At 42.8% G+C, this 26513-nt stretch overlaps 1 protein-coding gene across 1 annotated transcript in view; it reads left to right on the top strand.

Moving 5' to 3' along the window:
- Positions 1–26513, top strand: part of CE4H1orf21 (chromosome E4 C1orf21 homolog) — a 153292-nt gene that overhangs the window by 118386 nt on the left and 8393 nt on the right. The window contains exon 4 of the mRNA XM_043568136.1: positions 4317–4377. Coding sequence (XP_043424071.1) covers positions 4317–4377 — 61 coding nt within the window. The remainder of the gene's footprint in view (positions 1–4316; positions 4378–26513) is intronic.

Raw genomic sequence — 26513 nt, 5'->3', positions numbered from 1 at the left:
TGCACTCTTTGTAAAGTTAAAAACAACTAAATAAATCATCTGCTTTTTAGAGCACACGTAGAGGCAGTAAAGCTATACGAAGGGAAAGTAAGGGGATGTTGGTTCCCTTGAATTGAGGAAACACACATGGGTAGGAAGTAATTTAGCTCTAGGTTGTTGTCAAGGTCCTCGCATTCGTTTTTTACTTTGGCTTCATGAGTGCATATTATGCTATTTAAAAAAAGTATATTCGACTAAATAAAAGTAGCTGTGCGTGACTATAAGCAAGGGTGTGTCATAATGTGAGGATTAGGATTAAGCCACTTGCCCGAGATCCAATTGAGCAATGATGATGATGATTTTGAAGAAATAACTATTCAGGCCAAGATTTGCCAGGAACCCACTGAGTAATTGCATTTCATTTTTGCAGGTGAAGTATTAGGGAGTTAGGACCTTGCCTTCTGATACTTTTGTGGCTTGGGCTTTTATTATTGGAAACTTTTTTTTAAGTCCCTAAAAATGAAAGCCATATATCTTTCAGCTCAAACCCTCATCTTGCCCACCCTCTTCATTCCTTTGATTACTTGTCTTTAAGATTCCATACTGTTATCATCCCTAGTCTCATGAAACTGAGAAATCACAGACAGAAGAGTCTTTGACGATTCAAGGTTAACTCACAAGAGCTCTGCCAGCACCAACTGGGGGCATGGGAAGTGCTCCAGGAAAACGTTGTGCTTTCCGCGACTGAGTTTATTAGAAAGAAATAGGAATTACTGAAATTGTTAAGTTTGATTAGTTAAATCAAGTACCAGCATACAGACTTTTCTAAAAGACTTTTAGATCTAATTAATCTTGGCATCAAATACTCACTTTGTAAGTGGATTCATAAACAGTCTAATTATCCCTTTCTAATACCTTGAGGAAAGACAGGCCGGTGTGCTTTTTTCTCCCGCACCATTCACAGCCACCAAATTGTGCAGCAGAAAGGGCTTAAGAATCCAGTTATTACTTAAGGACTGGTTCTCACAGCGCAGTTTGAAGGTAAAAACTAATAGTAATGCCATTGTGTTGATAGAGTTTCCACGTGAAAAAGAGAGCATCCGTGTTTATCCCGGCAGGAGACCGCTGAGACGGATCATTTATTTCATCAGAGTGAAAATGCCATCTCTGTCCCTGTTGAAGGGATTTCAGGGCTTGCCTGTGAAACGAACCCACAGAGAACAGCAGAGTAAACCTCGCGCTTTCAGGTCACACCGTACTTAAGGTGATGTACACACAGCAAGGACCTCTTGGTGCCATTGGCTCCCAGCGGCCGTGTCTGCCACACTCCCAGGGATGGCGGAGTTTATCTGCAAGAGCTCATTTGGTGCATCGGGGTCTGATAATAAATAAGTCACCTTTCCATTCATCTTTCTGGCTAACACAGCCCACATACTATATTTCAAGGTGGCAAGAAGTCAGTCCGTCTGCTGGGAGACACTTCTTGGTAGGTTTTGAAATGAGACAGAGGCAGGCCGGGATGTTCTTGCTCTTAGACAAAGAGAAAGCAGGCAACATTCCTGTATCAGTGGGGTGTGATGGTAGAGATGCACCGACGGAAGGCCAGTTGCCTGCGTTTGGGTAGAATTGTTTCAAGGCACACCTGAAAATGAAAATGGTATTTTACTTCTCAACCATTATACCCTCTACCCCAGAGTGAGGTTACTGTTTGGTTCAGGATTCAGGTAGGGTTGAAAACACCCTGTCTTGACTAATTAATTCTGGGTTGAGTAGCTTTTGTTCAGTTTGCTTTAATCAAGGAATGCCTTTTCTTTTTTTTAATGGTTAGAAAGTAGGTAAACTACACAAAACTGGAACCACTAAGGTTTTTGTGCTTGCTTACTATACATGCATCTTGAGGTCCTCACTGTTACCTTTGGCATCAAGCTCCTATTATGGACCCTGAGCCCTGCATTCCTGATCCCAGGGATCTTGTCAGTCTAATATGTATATGTCTGAGTACTAACTAAGCACCCCTGTTTTCATGTTTTGATATTTCAATAAAGGAGTTAATGGAAGTTAGTAACAATCATCCAACGTTAGTGCCGGAAGGGACTACACTTCACCATGCTAACAAACTGAACTGCCTTGTGAGGGGTCACGAATCACATGAATTGAAATAGGGACCACTCAGTCAATTGATTAAATATTTCCCTTCCATTATACGCAAAGCAATATATGTAAAAAACTCTAACCTAAAAATTTCCACAATGGACATCTGATCCTAAAAATGCCATTTTTATGAGGTCTCTTGGAATCTCCCAGGGAAACTAATGTGTGTGTGTGTGTGTGTGTGTGTGTGTGTGTGTGGTCATCCATATTAAGATATATGTGTGTATATGCGTGCATATGTGTATGTGGTTATCTATTAAGATGTATCTATGTCTATATGTCTACATGCCTTTCTATCTGGGACCCAGAGCTGTCCAGCAACCTCATCTGCTGAAAGTTTGGCCAGGAACAGGGAGGATGCCCAGAACATGTCTCAGCAGCCACATTGACTGCCAGAATATGCCTGTTCACCACTCACAGGAAGCCCCCCAGGCTCTCCCTCAGATCCTGTTTGCACTAACTTTGGACACAACTCTAATGGATTTGGGTGTGCTAAGCATGGGGCAGAAGCAGCTGCTGGGAAGAAAACTGAAAGAGAACCAATACCTTCTTTGACCAGAAGAAATGAGAGCGGTTCAAAGCAGGCAGAGAACAAAAGCCTATAGTTTAAGGCCACTTTGCTTAAGGAGAGCCAGCTCTCCCTATCTCAAGAGGCTCCAGGGAGTGTTCCCGTATCACAGAGAGAGATTGTGGTTTAAGGCCTTGGGAGTGGCTGCTAGTCATTAAGTGAAAGTCAAATAATGTTTGTGATAGATCCTCTGTTAAAGTTTAGAAGGTTTGCATTCAAAATGGCTCAAACGAAAAATGTTTTGGCACTTAAAGAAGTAAAACCACGGGGAACTTGGGAAAACTCAGGTAGGCAAAATGGCTTCTCCACCCAGCCAGAGAAGGAAAGGAGGCTGTTTAATATATTCTCATGCTCCCAGATTCTGGCCTGCCTTTCTAGCCTGCAACAAGAGAAGGCCTGTTTCTGAAACAGGACATATACCTCACTTGAGTTATCAAGGACAGGAAAAATGACATGATACAGAGGTGAAAGTGGATTGCTGGTATAAAATAGTTTGTCATTTTCCTCTTGTATCAGAGCTAATGTCCTCGTGCCCCCAGATTTTAAGTCTTGCTTTTACACACAGGGGAAAACCTCCTTCAAGCCCCATTATCTGTCATTGGAGGCCTGAAGGGTGTGGGGTCCCTTGTGCCATTCTCTGCGGCCCCTAAAGGAGGAGGCATAGTGCTAAGGGGTATGTCAGGTGGGCTGTCCCCTACACCGAGACTTGAAGGGAAGGAGCTATTCCAGAGCCACCCCTCCCCCCACCCCCAGCCACTGCAACAAGTAAGCACTAACAGTGAAAGAAGCGCGTTGAATGATGTGTCTCTTAGCCCAGAATCCTGAACCTCCTTGGACCACCTACACCTATTTCCTGTCATTAAGACCATGTTGCCTCCAAGACGTTTTCCTCCCCACGCACTTCCCATCTGTGATTCTTCTCTGTTCTCCTTACCTTCTTCTGTTTTGTCTCCCCCCGCCCCAAACTGTGTCCATCTGACTAAGTAGGCTGTTAAATAGCATTAGACAAGCAAGCACACAGGGCAAGTGCTACTCAGATATGCTTCCTGACGCACTCCCACATCCCAGTGGAATTGCACTTCCCAAAAGGTGCATTGGCCGTCACCACTGCACAAAGCGTTCGGGGACAATGTCAAGTTCTTTGCCTGTTTGCCGCCAGCCCACACCTCTATGCTCAGCTGAATACCATGCTAAATACCAGTCTTTATAAAATACACATTTCACCATAACAACTTGGATATATTTTCTTTTTCCAGTTACACACAGTGTGAAATATGCCATGTACTGCTTGGCTACGCCTTTTTTTTTTTAAACAAATGTGTATCTGAAGAAATCATTTGGCACACACCTCCCAGTAACATCACTATAAATAACATGTACGTTGAAAAGAAATTGTATTTCTTAAATCATAGGAACTCGTAGACTTTTATGCAACACATTTAGAGGATTACTGTAATGGCATTTATCCTTAATATGACTTCAGACTATCTCAGTGGAAAAGTCGGCAATAAATAAATGTCTGCCTCAAAGTCTAGGGACTCAGCGTTTTTCATTCGAGGGAGCTGGGTTTAAGAAAACATTGAAATACGCACTTAACTACTCTCTGGTTTTTTTTTAGCATGCACATCTCTGAAAGCCAACAAGAATTCTTCAGAATGCTGGATGAAAAAATTGAAAAGGTAAGAAGTAAAAATAAATTCCTTGTTTCAAGGGAAATATGCTAACTGCCTCATGAGTTAAGGTAATAATGTTCTGGTTTCTGTGTTGCAAAGCTGTTCCTGTAAGAGTATGGGTAGAGAGTTAAAAGAAGCCCCCTCCCCCTGCCACACACACAAAATGTGACTGTGAGAATGTTTAACGTATACCAGAGCATCCAAGATTCTCGGCTTGTTGACCATTAATTAATTAAAGTGTGTAGGGCCAGATAGGGTCTAGCAGTGCTAGTAAGAGCCTTTGCCTAGAGACAGAACATTGCTCTCAGTGCACATTGTCTGCATGTGATGCCTTGCTCTCGCTTCAGACTGCAGGCAAGAAGGTTCTTAGTACCTGCCAGAACTTATGGAATGTCTGCTGTATACCTGACACTGCTCTGAGTTCTCCTACAAACATCGCAAACCTGTTACAGTCAATACCGACCTCAGGGACATGGCTCTGAGACAGGTTTTATCTTCCTTTTACAGACAAGGAAACTAAGGCTCAGAATATTTTAATAACTTACCAAGGTTTGCAAGGCTGGTAGTGGTCCAGTTGGAATTTCAGCCCACATCTGCCTCACTCCAAAGCCGAGACTCCCAAGTTGCTTCTCTAGGAGTGTGTGCGTTTTACAATGACAAGAAGATCTGTGTGGAAAATTGAACCCATACTTAGGATCTCAGAGTGCCATATGCTAATCAACTGAATGAAGTATGGAAGATGGTAACAATTAAAGGCTTACTTGCAGACTTGCAGAATTTAAATGCATCACCGCAGGGGGTGAATTTAAATACTGAAGTTATAAATCTGAGTATTGTCATTTGAAAACCTTGTTCTGAAGAAGAGTACAATCCTAAATTCAGAACATAGCACAACTGTGGTTAAGGCGTCATGGGCCAGTTTTGCCTTTGAATTTTTTCCATGTTTATTTTTATTTTTTACATTTTGTGGCCCTTTTATCTGAGCATTTGTTCACAAATTCCTAAGTTATGATACATATCACTCAATGGAAAATAATGAAGAAGGGCTTAAATTCACCAGTATTTCAGCAGCAGACCCCATTCTGAAATGGACCTCCTTAAAGAATAATTGTATAATCTTCTAATGCACCATTACAAGACCAGCAGATGTTACCAATGTGAAAGGGAGAGATGGGTGATGAATTAAAATGGTACTTTAATGCATAGTATCACTTGGCTATACATAAATACTGATTTGCATGTAATTTTTTTTTATTATTAGTGAAATCCTGGCTCACATACGACCTTTTAGGTTGAAAACTTCATCTGGGAATAATTACCAAGTTTCATGTATTGGTTCAAAACCTGTTCAAGGTGTCAATAGCATTTGTTTTAATAAAGAAAAGCATAAAATAAATATTTCATTCCCACTGTAATGGTGAAGATCTTTTCTCTCTCAGTTTATTTGGATTTTTTTCCTCCACTAGCTTTTTGGCAATAAAAAGATCTTAGTAGTCAGAGTTAGTCTGTAAAAACCAAAACCTGAATAGTAAGTTATCTTTTTAAACAAAATTTACAAACCCTGACAAGGCATTTAAGATGATCTAATCCCTTTCTGGTGTGTTTCCATAATAGAAATTCTACCTCCTTGCACTCACAACTGGAATTCATTGTTTCCATCTGAAATCCGATTTCCCTTTTTCCTTTTGCATCCAGGGTAATGACGTGTCTAACACAACAAAAGCAAAGTGCATAACTTGATCATTTGTTGGATAGAACCGTCCCTGGACAAAGGAACATTTGTAGACTCAACATAAACAGTATTCTCCCTATAAAATATATTTATATCTGAAGAAGAGCTTTTATATAACCTGTGACATGCACCCAGTTCTAGATGTCTAGTGGAATTTTCTGTCTGCTCTGAACCAAGCTTTCCTGTTTCTTCCCTCTTATCTAAAATTCACCCTTCTGAATATTGTGAACATGCTGTTCCATGTACTATTTGACCATTGAGCCTCCAAAGTTAAAATGTACTTCCTTAATATATGCATTTGGCTTAATACAATCCTCACCATATTTTATATAGCCCAAATTGGAAGTTGGGTTCTTACAAATTATTCTCCTGACTTTTCACCATTGCTAGATATTTCTTTGGTACAAGTTAGCATGGGGACAACTAACTATACATGCAATTCAGATCTGTTCTGTAGGTTTCCTAGGGCTGATTTAAAAAAACAAAAAAACTCAGAGCTTCAGGCTGAAAATTGGAGTCATTCTAAGAGAGCTTGAGTTTTGAGATTTAATCTCTCTCAAAATGTCCAGAAATTGCTTTTTCTTCCTTAAACTGATAAGAAGTAAAATTGACTGAATGTGGGGAGATTTAAACCTGCTCTTCCTTGATTCTTCTTTTGTATTTATTGAATGTCTGCAGGATGTGGTTTCAATTTACCCTTCAACTCTTGACACCAAAAGAAATCTCTGCTCTCTCAAGATAGATGTAAAAGTACCATTAGAATAAAGAAACTAGGGACGCGTCTGGGTGGCCCAGTTGGTTGAGCCTCCAACGTAGGCTCCAGGCATGATCTTGTGGTTCGTGAGTTCGAGCCCCACATCGGTCTCCACTCTGATGGTACGGAGCCTGCTTGGGATTCTCGCTGTCTCCTTTCTCTCTGCCCCTTCCCCGCTCATGTCTTCTCTCTCTTAAGATGAATAAACTTTAAAAAATAAACTAGGACTATTAGGTGGTATAATATTTCTAGTGAAACTTAAATTTGGACTGCTCTCATTCAGAGGTGGTCATGGTGCCGAGGTGCAGTTTACCTTTGCACCGCAGCTGGACCAGCATTTTCTAAGTAGTGGTGGCAAAGAGAAGAAAGTTGCAAAAATACATTTAAAAAAGCTAACTTGGGACACCTGGGTGGCTCAGTCGGTTAAGCATCCAACTTGAGCTTAGGTCGTGATCTCATCGTGCCTTGAGTTCAAGCTGAACCCACATCTGACTCTCTGCCATCAGCACACAATTGTCACTATGAGCCAGGGCCTCCTGTTCTGAACACAGGTGTCTGTGGGGTCAGTTATTAAAACTTGAGGTCCATTAACCAGGCAATCAGGACAGCTTCTTGGACACTTGGTACCATTTCAGGTGCTCTGGTGGTGTGTAGGAGGCCAGGACGCTGAGTTTCATCTGGAGATAACCAAGGGAGAGCTTTTGACAGAGAGCAGGGAGAGTTCCAAAGAGCTCTGTTTGATTGATTTACTTTTGCATTTCCTTTTTGGAGAGTAAAAATCCTCTGAAACAACAGGGGCACCTCATTTGTTTTTACCTCATTATTTTTTACACGGATATCTAACTGATTCCATTGGAATCTATAGTTGTTTTGCCTGACAGTTCACAGACTCCTGAACCTTATGTGAAGTGGTGACATTTGTCTAATTTTGCAACTTAGAGAAAATGACAGTTTACTGCAGAGCAAGGTAATGATTTTAAATTCTAGTTTTTCATTGTATTTAGAGGAGAAAGAAGGTATCTAGATTATTAAAAGTTGGCCCCATGGAGGAGATTCTGAGTATACTACCAAATACAGATCACATAAGATTTTAAGATATGCTTTCTTCTATACATTTGGGTTTAATTGTTAGAAGCAAAACAAGTAAATACATGTATTCATAGGAATTATAGTATCTTCTCTAGGCAAAAACAAGTATATATATTTGCTTTATGAGGATATAAGAATAGCTGATGACCAAGGAGTCTGTTGCCCCCCCCCCCCGCCCGAGAGACACCTCTGGGTGTCTATATAATATATATATATACATATATATATATATATATATATATATATATATAATTTATTTATTTTGACAGAGAGGGAGAGAGTGGGGGAAGAGCAGAGAGAGGGAGAGAGAGAGAAAATCCCAAGCAGGCCCTGCACTGTCAGTGCAGACCCAGATGCAGGCTCAGACTCACAAAACATGGGTTTGTGACCTAAGCTGAAGTCAGACGCTTAACCGACTGAGCCACCCAGGCGCACTAACACCTTTATATTAAATAAAGAATATCTTAGTACAGTACCACATGCATCTGGTTAGTTTTTCTCAAGCAAAATTGTAAACTATTTTGGTGGTGAGTATCTTTTTGGAATCTGGTAAAAGTGATAAAGAGTCTCCCTATAAAAATGTACATTAGTGGTGCCTGGGTGGCTCAGTTGGTTAAGCATCAGACTCTTGATTTCGACTCAGGTCATGATCTCACAGTTGGTGAGATGAGCCCCATGTTGGGCTCTGTGCTGGCAGCATGGAGCCTGCTTGGGAGTCTGGCTCTCCCCGTCCCCTACGCACACACACACACTCACTCTCTCCTCTCTCTCTCAGAATAAACATCTTTTTTTTAATGCACATGATATCATATACACTAATTTCTTAAGTCAAATGTCAGAGTTGTGTAGTTCCCTGGAGCCTATCCCTGGGCCCCAGGCCAAGAACCTGTGGATTTCTTTATGATGCATATGATTGATGTGCTTCCCTCAAATCCGGGGCCCATTTGCACCCTTGAACCTTATCAGCAATGATCCATATAGACGTCTGGTTTTAAAGATTAGAAGACTAGGGCTCCTAGGTCGCTCAGTCAGTTGAGCATCCAACTTTGGCTCAGGTCATGATCTCACAGTTTGTGAGTTCGAGCCCCACGTCAGGCTCTGGGTGGACAGCTCAGACCCTGGAGCCTGCTTCAAGTTCTGTGTCTCCCTCTCTCTGCCCCTTCCCTGATCATGCTCGCTCTCTCTCTCTCTCTCTCTCTCTCTCTCTCTCTTTCTCTCTCTCTCTCAAAATAAATAAACATTAAATTTTTTTTTAATTTAAAGATTAGAAAACTGAGTGCAGATGATTCCCATGCAAAGCCATTCTCCTTTTTTTTGTACTTTCCTTCCTTCTTCTCAAAAGTAGCTGAAAGTACTTCACCCCCAAGGCTGAGCCACCAGCATACCTAGTGTGTCGTCTCACTTATTCCTGTGTGAGCTTGAGACTACCACCGTTGACTGGCACTATTCATTGTAGCATTTTAGGGAAATGTCTGAGAAAGAACAGTCTGGGATTTAAAATCAGCTGATTTTAAAAGATGTTCATCTGTAGACCTGTACATCTTTTATTAAAAAGGCATTCACACTTAGAAAATGTTTGCATTCCTGGAGTGGCCTGATTCCCTTGGCCCCAAAACTAACCTAGTTGGTAAGAGAGCAGGTCTTCTGCATTTATCAATTTATTCCAGGGCTCCTCCTCTTAATATTAACATCAGCTCAGTGTGAACCATGTCTTGATCAGAAGGTGTTTGCTTTTCACCCGGTGAAGACAGGGTCGGGCTTGTAATTACAAACTCTGAGTGGACTGTGTGACCTCACAGCTGCTGTAGAATCACATACAATGTTTGAGAGGCGCAGCTGATGACAGGTTTTACTCCTTGGTGGTGGGTTTGAGGGCCTCCTCCGTGCCCACTAGTTGAGAAACATGGGACTGTTGTCTCCAATCCTCAGGAATGTGGCATAGCCTGCCCGTGTGTGCAGAGGAAATCATAGGGTGTACCTCCCTTCTCGCTTTCTCTTCTGGTAACAACCAAGACCCTCAACAGCCCTCAACACTGCCGGAGAGGCCCTTGGTGGCATGTATACTTTGGAAGTGGGCTGGGCTGCCAGTAGCATTTCAGTAAGCAATTTCTTGCTCCATGCTAAGCATAGTGTGGCCTTGCTTTTGCTGATAACCAGACCATTCCTTGTGTTTCCTTTCCCTTCATCCCTCTGCCTCTTCTGCTCTCTCTCCTGTATGTACCTTTCCTCATACATCAGCCAATGTAAAGCTGTAATTACAAGGGTAAGGATGTGACTCAGTCCTGTTTTGTTTTTCTCCGTACTGAAGAGTCGTGGTGATGATGGTGTAGGAACCACTGGCAAAGAGTGCGCACGCTCTGGGCTCCCATCCTAGCGCTCCCAGGTAGCTGAGAGTAATAGACGGTGCAGCCAAGGAAGAGAAGGGAGGCAACAGATCTGGAAGACATGCAGCACACACAGTCCTCTGCTCACTTTCTTTTCTCCGGTGGGCTTGATGTTCAGAGAGTTCTTGAGGTGCTGTCGGCCTGGCTCTTTAGGGAGCAGCCGAGGAGAAGAGTTCAGAGTCCAGAACAGCGTAGTACAGGAATGCAAATAAGAACCATTCCATTTTAATGAATGAAGTGTGGCCAGCAGTGCTCTGAACCCCACGGTAATGTGGGGCACGATCCATGGATGGTGTCATGTTGCTGTGGGTGCAGTACTTAGGCCAGGGGAGGTACCATTCAGAACAGAAAGACGGTGACACTGGTGTGTGTCATTCCCTTGTGCCCATTCGGTTTCTCCTTCCTGTCCTCTTCTCAGGCTGTTTCCCTTCCTCTCCATGGCCCTTCCACTCACTGCGTTCAGCAGCCGTGGGCATTGTCCTAGCCCTACAGAGAGTTTGCTGAGATAGAGAGGGTGCCAACCTGTATGACTGCTGCTTTTTTGTGTACGAGTCTCTAAAAGGACTCAAAGAATTAAACAGGGAGTTTCCTTAGGATAAGAATTGGGTCTCATTTGTCTTTGTTTCTTCAGAACCTAGCACAGGGCCTGGGACTGAACAGATACTTACTAATCTTGTTGAATGAGAGAGAGCATGGCACAAATAAGACAAGTGGGCTTAGCAGAAGTGAAAGCCTACAAAGGAAGGAGGTGTGGTCAGGCAGACTCCTCCAGCAGAGGGCTCAGCAAGATTGGAAGTGTTCTTAACAAAGAACAGCAGAGCAGGTAGACAGCGGGGACAGTGCCAAGACCTGGACTGAGAGAGGTCGAGGAACGAAGCAGCACCGGGTAAGAGAAAGAACCTGTGCTTCCAACCTGGGCCAGATCTGAGGGCCACCTCTAGTCTTAGCTGTGTGACCCCAGGCTAATTGTTTAACCTTTCTGATCCTCTGGTTCGCCACCAAACAAATTTGCATAATAATACCAACTTGTCTGGGAAATTCGAGATCATTCACCAAAGAGTCTCTAGCAGAGAGTTTGAAATGCGCTAGCTCTTATTTTGGTTGAAGTTGTTTGTATCCTCATCATCAAGGCTATTTGTTGAAATTGAGGGGGGTTGGAAGGGGGCTAAAGCTGAAACTAAAAATGCAGAATTTAACAGCTTGAATCTCCCTTGAGCAAAAGTGCCTGCCTGTGGTAGAGATGTCTCTCCTTATAGGTAGAGTGTTAGTGCACTCTCCAGTGCACTGACTGGCCTGCCTCCTGTGGTATATACATGTTAAGGAATTAGATTCATGTGAACATTTTTAGAGCCATTAAATAGCCTCGTGCTAGCTTCTGAGCTGTGATTACAGAATGAGTCAGTGAGTCAGTGGCCTGGGTACAGCTGGATCCCTATATATATTTTTCATGTCTGGAAGTTTCCTTCTTTTTTAACTCTTACAGATTTTTTAAAAACTTGCTTTTGCAAATAGTAATACCTGCCAAAAAATGCTTGTGATAGCAACAAAAACTACAACAAGTTAGGAAAAGGGGTCTCCCCAGAAATCATTAAAATGATAAGATTGACTTCTCTTGATTCATTTGATGAGCATATCTGGGATGTGTTCTCTGGATCCAGAAATGAGTCAGGGGCCAGTAGGAGGTGCATAATTTAAAAGTTGGATTCTTGCCTTTAGGGAACTTCTAGAAGCATAAAATTTCAAGTTAAGAGGAACTTTAGATTGCCCCCAACTCTTTAAAATTCCCACTAGTATTATGAACCCTCTGTAGCAAAGAATGACATATGTCCATTTATATCATTTGGGAAAGAATTATGAAGCATATTATGTTCTGTATATTTCTTGAAAGTTTTATTCTGAGATAATCTTGTCATTTATGGATATTTATTCCTCTCTTTGAAGTTCTGTTGAGTGGAAACATATTCTGTTTCATTCCTAGAGAAGGCATTCTTGGAGCAGGCAATTCTAGATTACCCTCATTTAATCCCATTTCCCTAAACAGATTCAAAAGAGGAATACCAAAATCCTTTAAACTCATATTCCCAAAATTAGTTGCTGGAGGTTTGGAGATATTTAATCATACCCTGCCTCCATTCTGGGTTCTTAACAAACTGAAAATAGGCACAAGGATCCAGGTAATTATCATGGATCAGTGCCCCCCTTATGAATGACCCTCATAATCCCCAAATCCAGACCTTGTAGTGAACTAATTTGGAATATATTTGCTTTTAAATTTTATTTATTTATTTTGAGAGAGAGAGAGAGAAAGAGAGAGAATCCCAAGCAGGCTTCATGCTATCAGTGCAGACCCTGATGTGGGGCTCAAACCCACAAACTGTGAGATCATGACCTGAGCCAAAACCAAGAGTCAACCGACTGAGCCACCCAGGCACCCCTAGAATATAATTGTAACACTTAAAACATTGAAAGGATCTGTAGCTGGAATATATAAAGAAGTACAATTAATACAAACCAATAAAAACCATCAATTAAACCTCTGGGTCTGCATGCTTGAAATTATTTTTACATCTGTACAATAAAGTTCACTGCAGCATTCTGTGTTTGATAGCAAAAAGAAAGAATGAATGAACTGGAAGCAGCCTAAGTGTCCACCTCTAGAAGAATGAATAGACTGAACTGTAGGAATCTACAGTGCAATATTATACAGCAGTTCAAAAGAAATGAATCAGGTATATATATGGACTGATAGATTTGAAACCATTTTATTTTATTTTGTTTTATTTTATTTTATTTTATTTTATTTTTTAAATTTACATCCAAGTTAGCATATAGTGCAACAGTGATTTCAGGAGTAGATTCCTTAATGCCCCTTATCCATTTAGCCCATCCCCCCTCCCACAACCCCTCTGATAACCCTCTGTTTGTTTTCTGTATTTAACAGTCTCTTATGTTTTGTCCCCCTCCCTGTTTTTGGATTATTTTTGCTTCCCTTCCCTTGTGTTCATATGTTCTGTGTCTTAAAGTCCTCATACGAGTGAAGTCATATGGTATTTGACTTTCTTTGACTGACTAATTTCACTTAGCATAATACCCTCTAGTTCCACCCACATAGTTGCAAATGGCAAGATTTCATTCTTTTTGATTGCCGAGTAATACTCCATTGTATATATATACCACGTCTTCTTTATCCATTCATCCATCGATGGACTTTTGGGCTCTTTCCATACTTTGGCTATTGTGGATAGTGCTGCTATAAACATTGGAGTGCATGTGTCCCTTTGAAACAGCATACCTGTACCCCTTGAATAAATACCTAGTAGCGCAATTGCTGGGTTGTAGGGTAGTTCTGTTTTTAATTTTTTGAGGAGCCTCCATACTGTTTTCCAGAGTGGCTGCACCAGTTTGCATTCCCACAAGCAGTGCAAAAGAGATCCTCTTTCTCCACATCCTCGCCAACATCTGTTGTTGCCTGAGTTGTTAATGTTAGCCATTCTGACAGGTGTGAGGTGGTATCTCATTGTGGTATCTCATTTGATTTGTATTTCCCTGATGAGTGATGTTGGGCATTTTTTCATGTGTCGGTTGGCCATCTGGATGTCTTCCTTAGAGAAGTGTCTATTCTTCGCCCACTTCTTCACTGGATTGTTTGTTTTTTGGGTGTTGAGTTTGGTAAGTTCTTTACAGATTTTGGGTACTAACCCTTTATCTGATATGTCGTTTGCAAATATCTTCTCCCATTCTGTCGGTTGCCTTTTAGTTTGCTGATTGTTTCCTTCACTGTGCAGAAGCTTTTTATTTTGATGAGGTCCCAGTAGTTCTTTTTTGCTTTTGTTTCCCTTGCCTCTGGAGACGTGTTGCATAAGAAGTTGCTGCGGCCAAGATCAAAGAAGTTTTTACCTGCTTTCTCCTCAAGGATTTTGATGGCTTCCTTTCTTACATTGAGGTCTTTCATCCATTTTGAGTTTATTTTTGTGTCTGGTGTAAGAAAGTGGTCCAGGTTCATTCTTCTGCATGTTGCTGTCCAGTTTTCCCAGCACCACTTGCTGAAGAGACTGTCTTTATTCCATTGGATAGTCTTTCCTGCTTTGTCAAAGATTAGTTGCCCATATGTTTGTGGGTCCATTTCTGGGTTCTCTATTTTGTTACATTGATCTGAGTGTCTGTTTTTGTGCCAGTATGAAACCGTATTATTAAGTGAACAGAGGAATATGCAGAATGATGAAAATGGTATGATATGATGCCAATTTAAAAATGTAAAAATAAAGGTGCCTGGGTGGCTCAGTTGGTTAAGCATCTGACTCGTGATTTCATCTTAGGTCATGATACCGCAGTTTGTGGGTTTGAGCTCTGAATCAGGCTCTGTGCTGACATCCTGGAACCTGCTTGGGATTCTCTCTCTGCCCCTCCCCTGCTCACACTCTCTCCCTCAAAAATAAATAAACTTTAACCAAAAAAAAAGTGAAAATACCGTACGTTGTTCATAGATGGGCATTAAGCAAGTATTTATGAAGCACCAGCTATATACCATGTAGTGATACACACACACACACACGGTGTGTATGCACACATTAGTATGGTATATTTTTACATGATATATTTATAACTGGAATGTATTTACATCTGTTATATGTTTAAACATACATATACATATAAAGTATAATTTATTTGATATAGTAGGAATATGATATGAACACTAGAGTATCAGAAATGGACTGGAAGAACACATACTACTCCCATGACCCTGCTTGCCCCTGGGGATGGGGAAGGAGCCCAGGACTGGGTGGCACTTCCATCCAGGAGGGTGGGAGCCAGCAGCAAATGTCACAAAATATCACTGCTTCTTTTTTTTTAATTTTTTTAATGTTTTATTTATTTTTGAGACAGAGAGAGACAGAGCATGAGCAGGGGAGGGGCAGAGAGACAGGGAGACACAGAATCCGAAGCAGGCTCCAGGCTGTCAGCACACAGCCTGACTCAGGGCTCGAACCCACAAACCGTGAAATCATGACCTGAGCCGAAGTCGGACACTCAACCGACTGAGCCACCCAGGCGCCCCAAAATATCACTGCTTCTTATGTCCACATTATAGAAATACAGTGTTTGTTACATTCTTTGTCCTTTAAATTTCTCAAAATGAAGAGAAGCCTATGAAAACAGGAATATGTGACAAAACATGTGGTGGAAAAAAGTCTGATTACATGCTGGTCACTGGCCTTGCTCACATCTTCAACTGCATCCCAGCAGAAGAAAAGCTTCAAGAAGCACTAAGATCCAGGCACCAAGCAATGCTCTAAGTCACCTGAAATGCTCCTGGTTTAGACTTCAGTTGACACCACTACTTCCAAGGATTCTGATAGTTATGATCAGAGATGCAGTTGACTTCTGTTCATGGTTTTGCTTATTGGCCAATTGGCCAAATGTGTGACAATCTTTAATTTAATCAGAGCTTTGCATCAGGCTAAAAAGTCCCTACAAATCCAGTCAGTTCTGCTTGCCCCCGTCTGTCATGTGTCCTGTGGGCCTCCTTCAGTTGTCATCCTTGCAAAAGGCTCATTCCCAAGAAATGCATTAGGTTCATCACGCCAGTGGGACCCTCAGGATCCATAATGAAGTCCCAAGGACCCTGTTTTTCCTTCTCTTTCAGGGTGCAGCTCGGCCACCTTAGCCATGTCCTAAATGAGGAGGGAAGCCACACAGACATGTTCTCCCCATCCCTGGGCCCAGGACACCCATTCCTCATTGGTCCGTTCATATCTGGCTAATCCACTCTTTTCCGCCTTTTATAGGCAGGGACCTCCCATCAGTAGCCGTGGTTCCCTTCCTGGCCAAATGCATGTGCTTCCTATTCTGAAAGCAAAGAGAAAGGGAAGGGGTGGTGAGCACTGATCCAACAAATAAGGTCGCTCCTCTCTGTAGGGAGGAAGGAAAGGAACCCACCTTTCACACTCTCTCTCGTCTTCTAGCTTGTGAGCAGTAACGGGCAAACATCCTCCACTCTCTCCATCTGTGACTGACTGGGTCAGTCACCATCACCATCCATAGGGCCTCAGGGGTGAGACAGTTGAGGGCGGGGGGCATGATGGGGTTCTCTAACCCAGCAAGAGAGCTCAGTCCCATCTGACTCCTTCAGACTGTTCTCAGTTAAAAGCTGTAAGGAAAGGAAGTGGGTGCTTAGTCTCCCAAATCCCCAGCCATGTTCAATGTACATTCTGAGGTATAAGCGATTAGTTCTGAACAGAGAGCTCTAAAGAGTTTGTCTGGAAGACACATCTCTGTCAAGAGGCATAAGGATTGAAATCCCAAACTTGCTAAAGCAATTGTCCTCAAGGAAGTGAACCCTAGAGAAGCCATGAGGCTTTATGTCCTAGAAGAAGTGAACCTTAGAGGGGACCCATGAGGCTCAGTCTACCAAATAGGTTGTCCTGGCCTGGAGGTGAGGGGATGGTATTCTAATCTTAACTCTTACAGGGGAGCCTGGGTGGCTCAATCAGTTGAGCATACGACTTTGGCTCAGGTCATGATCTCATGGTCGATGAGTTTGAACCCTGTGTTGGGCTCTGTTGACAGCTCAGAACCTGGAGCCTACTTCGGATTCTGTGTCTCCTTCTCTCTGCAACTCCCCTGCTCTCACTCTCTCTCTCACTCTCTCTCTCTTTTTTCTTTCTCTCTCTCAAAAAAAAAATATACATTAAAAAAAATCTTAATGCTTACACCTGAGAATAGACTAAGACATCCCTTTGAATTAAGTCCATCAAATGGCCTGGAAATCTTCTACACAGAATTCCACAAAAATTTGTTATATCTATTTATCATTAGAAGAAATCAGTTAAAACAGGAAAAAATTTTATAAGATAACATTAAGTGGAAAAAAAACAAAAAAAGATGTGTCTATCATTGGATTGAAACTATATAAAAATAACATATGAACAGAAATTTAAATGAAACTTGGAAAGTCTCCAATTTATTAGGAAGATAGATTGTAGCAAAATTTTTATTTTGATGCTTTTCTTGTTTGTAAAATAAGAACAATTTTGTAAAATGACATTTTAGAAGAGAACTCTGGTTCCATCTTGAGAGACATTTCTCTCAAGATGGAAATTATCTCTGTTCCTTGAGCTTCTAGGAAGAAGGCCAAACCCTTGACAGTGTTAGCCACTGATGGTAATTCTATTCTCTGGAACAGGAATGGGTAAAGTATAGCCCATGGGCCAAACCTAGTTCACCAAACAATGGTTTTTACATATTTCAGTGGTTTGGAAAAGCAAGAAAGCAGGATATATTTTCTGACATGTGAAAAAGTAGGTGAAATTCCAATTTTAGTGTCCACAAATAAAGTTTTATTGGAACACAGCCACGCTCATTCTTCTACTTTATCTATGGCTGCCTTCATGCTCACAACAGTAGGGCTGAGCTGCAGCAGAGACTGTATGGAATGCAAAGCCTAAAATATTTACTATTTGGCCCTTCACAGAGAAAGTTACCAAACACCTGCTGTAGGACATAAGTTCAAAATGGCCTAGAGATAGGAATCTCCCACCCTATTCTAACTCCCACTCACGTCTGCATGGGGAAGGGGCGTCACTGAAGTCATCCAAGTGCCAATGACAGAAAGAGCTTAAGGAATATGTGCCTTTAAAGCTTCTAAAACGTCCTCCTTTTTTGTTCCTAGAATGAGGATTCCTGTGTAACAAACGCTTGGTGGGGGTTTTACAGCCATTTAGTTAATACTCGCTCTCCCTTGGGAATGAAGAGCTGATATACTGGGACGGCTGTCATTGCTGCTGTTATCGTGGTGATCATTCCTGTGTATGGTCAAAGAAACAGTCAGAAGCTGTCACACTCCTACTGCTCTTTACAAATGAGACCTTTTTTCCGACTGAAATCACAATGTGTGAGTCTAATTAGAATAAAGCTCATTAGAAACAGAGGTGGCCATTAATGCCTTGACTGATTTTTCTAAGGAGGTAAGCTGGAGGAGGAGACTTTAACAGCACAGCTAATTATTCTTGCTTTTCTCTGGCATTTCCTCAAAAGTGTGGTTAAATCTTTGTTGGGCTGTTAGGGAAAATGCTGTTGGAACACTGACTGATAGAGGCCCCACCACTTGCAGCCCTGAGGAAGGGGTGGAGGGTGCCTGCTTCTGGCCCCCTGCCCCGCAGAGAGAAGTTGGAATAACAGCCCCTGGGGGTGGCCTTCATTCCATTTGTCTCCCTTTCCCACCTCCTGCCTCCTCCACATCATGGGGGTTCTGGTTTCTAGCTCATCGTTCACAGATGCTCTAGCTTTGGAATGAGCTTTTCTGCCCCTGTATTCCTGGTGCAGGGACAGAGCATAAGTGTCCAAATTCCCATGGAAACATGGGTCTGAGGTTGCCTGTGGATGGTGATGCCTGGAGGAAAAGGTTGGGGGAAAAAAACTTGTGGGGGGGGGGGGCGCACGGTGCGCAGAGCAAGGAGATGGCCCACTGAATTTCTGCCCCAAAACACAGTTGCAGCAATTATGTTTCACGAATCAAGGCGTTCTTTGGCACCTGAAAGCCAGTCCCACAAAGCCGGGTAGTAGTCTATCGGGGCAAAGCTAAGTCAAGAAACTGAGACTCAGGATGCCCATAATTAGGAAGAGAGGAGGAAGATGAATCATATAAAGGAAGCACACAGGGAGTAGGAGAATCAAAATAATATACAGGCCAGAAACTAACAGAGGTTCCTGGTGTCATCCAGAGAGATCAAGGAGAGGAGACTCAGTCAGTCAATCAGTCAGCAAACAAGAGCCTGCTTTATGGCAAGTGTAACTCACAGTTCCAGACAGAAATAAACCTCCTTAAAACAAACCTCTATAATGGGCCTTTGTTACCAAGCTTAATGCTTGCTTTCTACAAACATGAGAATCTTCACTAAGGTATTTAGTTACCTGGCCCCTGTGAAGTTTTCTAATCAGAACTTCATGACAACAGCAAAGACTGAGTTTACAACTCCTGACTAAATATTATAAAAAGAGAACCAGACTGGGAATGCAAACTGGTGCAGCCACTGCGGAAAATATAACTACCTACGATCCAGTAATAGCACTACTGGGTATTCACCCAAAGAATACAAAAATATTAATTCAAACAGATAAACACATCCCTGTGTTTATTGTAGCATTATTTACTGTAGCCAAGATATGGAAGCAACACAAGTGTCCATGGATAGATGAATGGATAAAAAAGATGTGGAACACACACACACACACACACACACACACACACTGGAATATTGTTCAGCCATAAAAAGAATGAAATCTTGCCATTTGCAACAACATGGATGGATCTAGAGTACAACGCTAGGTGAAATAAGTCAGATAAAGACAAATACCATATGATTTCACTCATATGTGGAATTTAAGAAACAAAACAAAAGAACAAAGGGGAAAAAAAAAGAGACAAACCAAAAAATAGACTTTTAATTATGGAGAACAAACAGATGGTTACCAGAGGGGAGGTAGATAGGGAGATGGGTGAAAGGGAGTAAGAATACACTTACCATGATGAGCCCTGAGTAATGGATAGAATTGCCAAACCACCTGAAACTAACATAACACTGTATGTTAACTATACTGGAATTAATTTTTTTTTAAAAAAGGAGAGCTGGTATTCCTATTGGCACTTGTAATTGAACTGTCCAGATGCACATTTTTTAATCCAAATATAAAAGTGCATTTGCTTTGTCCAAAAAAAAAGAGCGAGGACCGGACATGATTCCTTCTGTGGTTTATACATAGGTATTATTTATATAAATAAGAATGATGAGTAGTGAACAGTGGGATTCTGATATCAGCCTTTGTTCCCCCTCCATGCATTCCTGCTGCCCTCTGCTAGGTTCCAGGCTGTTCTTAGAACCAGACTGTGCCCCAGTCTCTGCTGATACTTGTGTTCAAACCTTACTCTTTGCCAGCTGTGTTGTTTCTCTTTTAATTTTTTAATGTTTATTTATTTTAGAGAGAGAGAGAGTGGGAGCAGGAGAGGGACAGAGAGAGAGAGGGAGACACAGGATCCAAAGCAGACTCCAGGCTCTGAGCTGTCAGCACAGAGCCCAACATGGGGCTTGAACTCACAAACCAGGAGATCGCAACCTGAGCTGCAGTCGGACGCTAAACAAACTGAGCCACCCAGGTGCCCCTCAGCTGTGTTGTTAAAGAGGACTGCTTTTTCTTGTGGGATTCACAAAATGTTGACAATTGCCTTCACTTATTAAAGTCCCAAGACACTTCCTGAAAACATCATTTAACAGCCTACACACACACAGCACGGCAAGTGTTCATAACCATTGTGATGTGGGCCACACAAGGATTCCATTAAGTACCAAAAAGACAAGGGTGAATAAGAGACCCACCCTGGTGCCTGCAGTAAGGGAGGCAAACATTTGGGTTAAAATCACCCTAAAGCCTGGTGGTGGGATAGAAGGACGACTGAGAGGGGAAGAGACCCATTCTCCCTGAGCCCTGGGGAAAATGTCACTTGTAGATACAAGGTTGAAACAACACTGTAAAGACTGAGTGGCTGCATGCAGACAGCTGGGGAAGGCGGTCTGAGAGAAGGGAACAATGTGTGTGAAAGTACAGTGGTGCACAAGAAAGACCTGCCTGTGTGAGACGCGGTGGGTGATTGGTCCTGTTGTTTCGTTCGTGTGTTTGGTAGCAGAGTGTTCATGGGCCGTACCTTGGTAACCATTTTTTTTCTTGGGATATTTGCGGGTTTTTTCACACCTAGTGAAAATGCTGCAATGAAAATATTTATACATACACTCCTAAGAACTTTATGAAGCTGTAATTTACATACCATAAAACTTACTCATTTTCTATGTACAATGCAATCATTTATAGTAAATTTACCAAATTATGCAACCACCACCAACCTCCAGTTCTAGAACATTTCTATCACCTCAGGAAGGTCCCCCCTGCCTGCTTATAGTCAATCCTCTTTCCCACCTCCAGCCCCAGGGCAACAATGCATATATTTTTTAAAAAAACATATATTTGGGAGGGGCGCCTAGGTGGCTCAGTCGGTTAAGCCACCGACTTTGGCTCAGATCATGATCTCACAGTTTGTGGGTTCAAGCCGGGGCCCCCGTTGGGCTCTGTGCTGACAGAGCCTGGAGCCTGCTTCAGATTCTGTGTCTCCCTCTCTCCCTGCCCCTAACCCACTCGCATTCTGTCTTTGTCTCTCTCAAAAATGAATAAACATTAAAAAATTTTTTAATAAATAAATAAATAACATATATTTGGGGGTTTATCTTTGATATTGATTTCAATGATTGCTATAATAAGGGGTATGAACATTTTTTGGACTCATAGTACACATTTTCAAGTTGCCTTTGGAAGCCACCATACCATTTTACATTCCTGCCAGCAACCTGGGATTTCCGTTTCATTGTGGACTCTCAAGAATTGGGCATCACTGTTTTCCAATACCGTCAAATGATTGGATTTGTATTTTTTGATGACTGAAGCAGGCCACTTTTCTATTTATGTGTTCACTGGTCTTATTCCATTCTGAATGAGTTTCCAGTGTGTACCCATCCTTCTTACTGATATCCTCTTACTGTCCTTTTTTTATTATTATTGGTAGGAGCTTCTCCTATAACTTATTTACACACTGTATGCTACAGGTATTTTTCCCATTATGAAATGTGCCTTTTCACTGTGTTATTTTTTGACATGCAGAAGTCTGTTTCCACATGATCAGATGTGTTCCTGTTTTTATTTTCTTGGACTCTTTTTCGATTGCTTTGTATAAGTTACTTCCCTCTTTCCATGAGAGCTGTTTCCCTCTCCAGAACTTTAACAGAAGTTCAGTTTGATGGTCTGTTACATTATGGTTAAGATTCAGCACATCAGTTCTCTTGGAGTCTGTCACTTCTGGTGATCCCCCTTGTCAGATACTTGATTCTTACGTATCTTGTGCTGCACATCTGGGGTATCTTATTCTGTGCCGGGGATTTTTTGGATGCGTCCGTTTTAATAAGAGCATGGGGGAAGTGGCGCCCATACAAAAGGGGGAAGATCTAGACGGAGCCATGTGATTCGCAGACAAGGGACCAAGGCGTGCTGTCGGTCTGGAAAGGCCTATCCTCTGGTTCCAAAGGCCTGGATTAAGCCATCCTTTGGGAATTGCAAACAGGCAGAGCTTGGGTTCAGCTGTTGAACAGTTTCATGGGCAGCTTGGAAAACTATCCCCAGAGCGAAGGCTCCCTGTCTGGAATGCGGCACAATTCACTGAGCAGCTAACACGTTGCCGACGCTGGTCGAAAGCCCTGGAGATACAGCACTGCGTAAAACGCTTTCTGCCCACTTGATGGTTCTGTTCAAGAAAGAAGACAGCCAATAGCAAAAGGAACTAATATATGAATAATGCCAGGAAATGATAAATGATATAAATAAAAATGAAGCCGAGGTAGAAGGGCTATTGTGTACAGGGTGGGGTGTTCAGGGAAGACAGTGAGGTGGCATTTGAGCAGAGATCCAGAAACTGAGAAGTGATGGGTGTGGTGAGGGCTGATGGGGGGTGGAGGGGGGGAAGCTGGGACTGAGGGGGAGGGGCTAGCACCCACATGCCTGGCTTGTTTGAGGACCTAGGTGTAAATGACTCCTTCAGCTATGGGCCCAGTTTCTCACCTAGACAGTTTATTCACTGCTGCATCTGTTGAACTCATTTTTCAATATCATCAAAAGAGCGCTAATGTATTAAATAACCTCCCGTGGGCCAAGCTTTGCTGAGCACCTTATGTGTTTTCTGATTCCCTCAGCAACACTGCATGTTAGGTCACTTTCCCCATTTTACAGATGGGGAAGCTGAGACTTGCTGCGTCCTCTCAGTAACATCCATCCAGTTGTCATCTACCCCCCTGGGAAAATCCTCTGTTCGTGGCTGATTGTTAGGTGCTGGAGGTGCATGTATTAGGCTGAAAGCACACAGGTCTACAGAAATGTACTAGAGACTTCCATGATAAAATCAAACCTGAAACTGGACGGCCAGCCCTTGACCACTTGTCTAGTTAACTTCAGGACCAAGGTACTTTGGAGGAACAATTCCTTGGTCCGAACTCACTCTTTGGGCTGCCCCTCTTTAAACTAGCAGAATTTAAAATTAGGATATGGCTTTCCCTTCTCTTTTCCTTCACATCCCCAACTCTTAGCCCGGACATTTCAACCAACAAAGAATCCATACCCTGGAACCTTGGAAATGTATGCTCTGTGTTGACATAAACTTCTTGAAGTTCCAAGGAAATAATGCAGCTGAAGAGGACACAGAAAGCCCATACAGAGTAGGGGCACAGTGGGGGAAATCTCCAGAGGCAAGAGCTCCTGAAGATTTTTGAGTCTGCACCAAGATGCCTCTGTGGTTCTTCAAACAGCTTTCCTTGTCAGCATCGTTGGGACTTTGCAGCCTCCTCCCAGGGATCTTGTTCCCCGTAGCTTTCAACGGGTCCTTTGCACAAGGGTGGAAATTGTGTCTCGAGGCCCCAATTCTGACTGCAGAAAGCAGTCTTTACAGACATCCCTTTCTGTAGCCGCATAAGGGGAAGGGCCTCCTTGGTCAGGAGAATTGCCGTGATTCTTCTAAACCCAGCTCACTCCCACTTCTGCCTTCTGACAGCTGAAGGTTTTCAGGTTCTCTTTTTAGCACAGTTCTTTATAAATTTAAATGAGATGTGCAGTCATGTTACAGAAGGTCTGCCCGCATGGGGGTGGGATGTGCCAGGAACCGTTCTCAGGTTCCCCTTCTAGAATGATGCCGGCCCTCCGGGAGCTCTTACTCTCCATGCCTTTGATTTCCAAGTTTTCTGTCCATGAAATATTTGGTTCTCAGAGCTGCTGGCAGGTGACAATAACAAAAGTGGAATTGATTTGGGGCGCCTGGGTGGCGCAGTCGGTTAAGCGTCAGACTTCAGCCAGGTCACGATCTCGCGGTCCGGGAGTTGGAGCCCCACGTCAGGCTCTGGGCTGATGGCTCAGAGCCTGGAGCCTGCTGCCCATTCTGTGTCTCCCCCTCTCTCGGCCCCTCCCCCGCTCATGCTCTGTCTCTCTCTGTCCCAAAAATAAATAAACATTGAAAAAAAAAATTTTTTTTTAATAAATAAAATTTTTTAAAAAAGTGGAATTGATTAGAATTTGAAGTTAGTTGTCAACTCACTACAATTCTAACAAAAAGGACGAGGATGAGCCCTGTGGTCTGTGGTCTTGGGCTCCTCTGCGGTTCCCCCCGCAGGTAACATGGCGCTTCTCCCACCTGGCAGGTGTCATTTGTCAGGAAATAATGTCAGCAAAACAACTGTTGCCATTTTCCTCCACCTTCTCCTCCTCCTCCTCATAGTGGTTATAATTTCAGAGAAGAAAATGCTCAGGAAGTGATCATGGCAGTCTTGGGTTTACACAGACGGTTGATGTAGTTTTGTCCCTCGAAAGGAGGCGCTCCCTTATGGTAACAGTAAACTTGGAGGATCTAAAAGGCTCCTTCTGCTGTGTTAACCCTGTAACTCATTTACAGAGTTGGAGACACTGCTGTGTCAGTGAGGACATCCGTTCACATACGTGTGGCTCTCTGTCTGTCATTGCATGCAAGTTCTGTCTTGTGGATGAAGTGCCTTCTGCACACCACATTGGCTGGCTGGGGCTTTGCCTTGATTGAGGCCTCTTTTAGATATAAGAAAGGAAAGGACTTAGGGTCTGCCACAGAAGTGTATCCAAGGTCACGAGGTTCTGGCCTCCCTGCGGTACAAGGCTGAGGTGGGAGGAAGGGACACCCATCAGATCACAGTTTATGACCACAAGGAAGGAGGTCCCCGCTCCCCTGCCAGGAGACTGACCACACTCGGGATTTGTAATAACAATGATTGCAATGATAGCAGCAGCAGCTAACCTTTATTGACTATCTGCCAGGCACTGTGTTTTTCCCATTTAATCCTGATCACAACCCTGAGACAGACCATGATAATCCCCAGGAAACCAAAGCCCAGCAATTTGCCTGTTGTCACACAACAGTGTGTACGTCCGTATATACACTGGAAATGTCCTCTTTCCTTTCCTGATGAAAACTGCATGAGCCCTGCCTCTCCCCTCCAGCTAAACAACAGTGTCCATTTCCAAATACCCTCCCTGAGCCGCACGAGTTGAGGATCTGTGGAGAGCATCACCTGATATGTTTCTAGCACTGTGCTGGTACGTCTGGATGTGTCCTGTTTCCCACTTTGTAGAGTAAACTCCCAGCCATCAGGGCCCAAGGGGTTCTCCTTCCTAGCTCCCCAACACGTGGTTCAGAGTGTCTCCTAAGTGGTCGGGGTCCCGGCGAGGGATGGTATCTGCTTGTGCAGTGTCACCGGGGAGGCTGTTGATGGGCGATGACGGCTGAGTGCATGCCTCTCTTCTCAGGAAGATCGGTTACCCAGTTTCTTTGCCCAGGAGACATTTCATGCCACTTCTAAAATAAGCGTGGTGGTGACATGGGGCTCAGACGCTCTGCAGGTAGCAGGGGTGAGAGTTGGCAGTCTGATGGAGGAGGAAACCAAACATCGTGAATCACATTCAAAGAGAACGAGCAATCTGGGGCCATTTAACGTGGGAGCTGGCAACCTCCCATGCCTCGCAGGCCCCGAAGATTTCACTGTGTGGCAGCATTTTGTTATTTATCAAACACATGTGCACATGTGTGCACGCACACACACACACATAATAACTACAATTATGTGCCAGACACGATTCCATCACTGTACTACTCTTAACTTGTTTAATCTTCAGCAACCATGTGAAGTAGGGATAGTTGTCTTCACTGTACAGATGGGGAAACTGAGATGCAGAGAGGTGACTCCGTCAAGACACCAGAGCTAGTCACAGAGCCAGGATTACTGCCCTGTCAGATGGTACAGTCATTAGTTATGATGATGCTCACCCATTAGGACAATGTGAAATATTTGCAGCATCCAGATATTATGACAAAGAATCCTGTAATACGTTTGCGAAACAGTTTCATGCAAAATTGTTTTTTTCTTTGTTTTAGATACTTTCAGGAATAAGTTCCAGTTAAGTAGAGAAATCTGTTTTTAAAGGAATGTATCCCCTCAGAATTTAAATGCATAGTGTGTATTCAGGAAGAAAAAGGTTGAAGGATACAAATACTATTAATACATGACCTTTTACAAAGCCCTTATCT

Source organism: Prionailurus bengalensis, chromosome E4, assembly GCF_016509475.1.
Source record: "Prionailurus bengalensis isolate Pbe53 chromosome E4, Fcat_Pben_1.1_paternal_pri, whole genome shotgun sequence".
NCBI classification, from domain to species: Eukaryota; Metazoa; Chordata; class Mammalia; order Carnivora; family Felidae; genus Prionailurus; species Prionailurus bengalensis.
The sequence above is the reverse complement of the archived record's forward strand: the minus strand, read 5'-3'. Positions and strand labels throughout refer to the sequence as shown.